This window comes from Galeopterus variegatus, unplaced genomic scaffold, assembly GCF_000696425.1.
Source record: "Galeopterus variegatus unplaced genomic scaffold, G_variegatus-3.0.2 Scaffold358, whole genome shotgun sequence".
Taxonomy (NCBI): domain Eukaryota; kingdom Metazoa; phylum Chordata; class Mammalia; order Dermoptera; family Cynocephalidae; genus Galeopterus; species Galeopterus variegatus.
This window is the reverse complement of record NW_007726469.1, coordinates 634928-636513: the sequence shown is the minus strand read 5'-3', so window position 1 is coordinate 636513 and position 1586 is coordinate 634928. Positions and strand designations below refer to the sequence as shown.

At 40.5% G+C, this 1586-nt stretch overlaps 1 protein-coding gene across 1 annotated transcript in view; it reads left to right on the top strand.

Moving 5' to 3' along the window:
- The window catches only part of LAMC2 (laminin, gamma 2), a 58029-nt gene that overhangs the window by 48614 nt on the left and 7829 nt on the right, over positions 1-1586 (top strand). Inside the window, exons 18-19 of the mRNA XM_008567945.1 lie at positions 681-830; positions 1344-1458. Of these exons, the coding sequence (XP_008566167.1) occupies positions 681-830; positions 1344-1458 (265 nt within the window). The remainder of the gene's footprint in view (positions 1-680; positions 831-1343; positions 1459-1586) is intronic.

Here is a 1586-nt window from a genome sequence, read left to right as displayed (position 1 = left end):
TGATATTGTTCAACATTCAGCTTTTTCCTCCGTGTTGACTTTCTTGCCTCAGAGTAGGAGATATTTATCCTTCTCATTATCCATTTCCTTGTTCTTAAACCCCAATCCTAGTCTCTGAAAAGGTCTTGGCTCATCTTGAAGCTAATAGTGGACAAAAGTTTTATCTCTTCCTTAGTTCTGGAGACTGTTGAAACCGATGGGAAATTATTATTAAGTCTGATATTTACACTTGGGTCTGACCTATAGTACATCTCTCTGTATAGCCACTGGGAAGAGGTTTGTTCTCAAAAGTTTTGCGTTGTTTCTGCATCAATTCTCTTAACTATTCCAAACTTAGATGAAGAAGATTCAGCTTTCTACCAACAGCAAGAAATGCTCAGAATGATTCCCATGGACATACGTTCTCTTGACTATATAAACTAACATGTAAAATTGGAAAAAACAAAACAAAACAAAGCAAAAAAGTCAAAGTCTGTTTGACACTTGGGGGACCTGCTGCCTGACTTTCATTGTGCACACGACCTCATTCCTTTTAGGCTTTGGACCTGGATGGCTAGTGACTATTTTCTTTGCTTCTTAAGATGGTTGCTATTTTCAAACAATGATACCAGGTCTGAGGAAGGCTGATGTGGTAACTGGTGAGAAGAAAGTCAGACTCATTTATTTCTTTGGGCTTGCAGGTGGAAGCGAAGAGGATCAGACAGAAAGCTGATTCTCTCTCCAGCCTGGTGACCAGACATATGGATGAGTTCAAGCGTGTGCAAAGCAATCTGGGAAACTGGGAAGAAGAAACCCAGAAGCTCTTACAGAATGGAAAGAATGGGAGACAGGTATTCCTTTGTTAATCTGTTCACTCAATAAATATGTTGAATGCCTACCGTGGGAATAAATGTGGCAAAAAGAACCATCAAAAGCGATCTGAAGGTCATACTGCCATTGCTTATACAGGGAGTAACTGAGATGCAGAGGTCTTGATGTAATTAGCTCAGCTCCACCCACTGGGTCAGCCTTCAATCCTAGGAACAGGTCGCAGGCCTCCTAGATCTAATTTTAGTCTAACTCTGTCTGTTAGCTTGGCTTCAGGAAATATCCAGAGTTTAAAATTATGATTTGCAAAACTTTCCCTGTACTTGACAGTGGACTAAAGTTTGAGACTGTTCTCTATATGGGGTGTGTTATTGACTGACCAAGTTTGCTCTCTCCCAGATTATATAGGGGTTTGTTACAGCACCCCAGACTCTGCAGTAATCACAGCATTCTGTTGTCATGAAGAGAATGTGTCAGAGTGATTTTGCTAGCAGGAATGCACTTACTCTAATCTGGTTTTGTCTGCCTATTTACAGAAATCAGATCAGCTGCTTTCCCGTGCCAACCTTGCTAAAAGTAGAGCCGAAGAAGCACTAAGTATGGGCAATGCCACTTTTTACGAAGTTGAGAACATCCTGAAGAACCTCAGAGGTTAGTACTTCATGGTTCAGCTCTCTTGAGTATTTTAAAGTATAGCCACAACTGACTTATTTTGAATCCTTACATATCCCTTCCAAGTGGTGATAGGTGTATTGAGGTATTCATAGATGCTTAGTAAA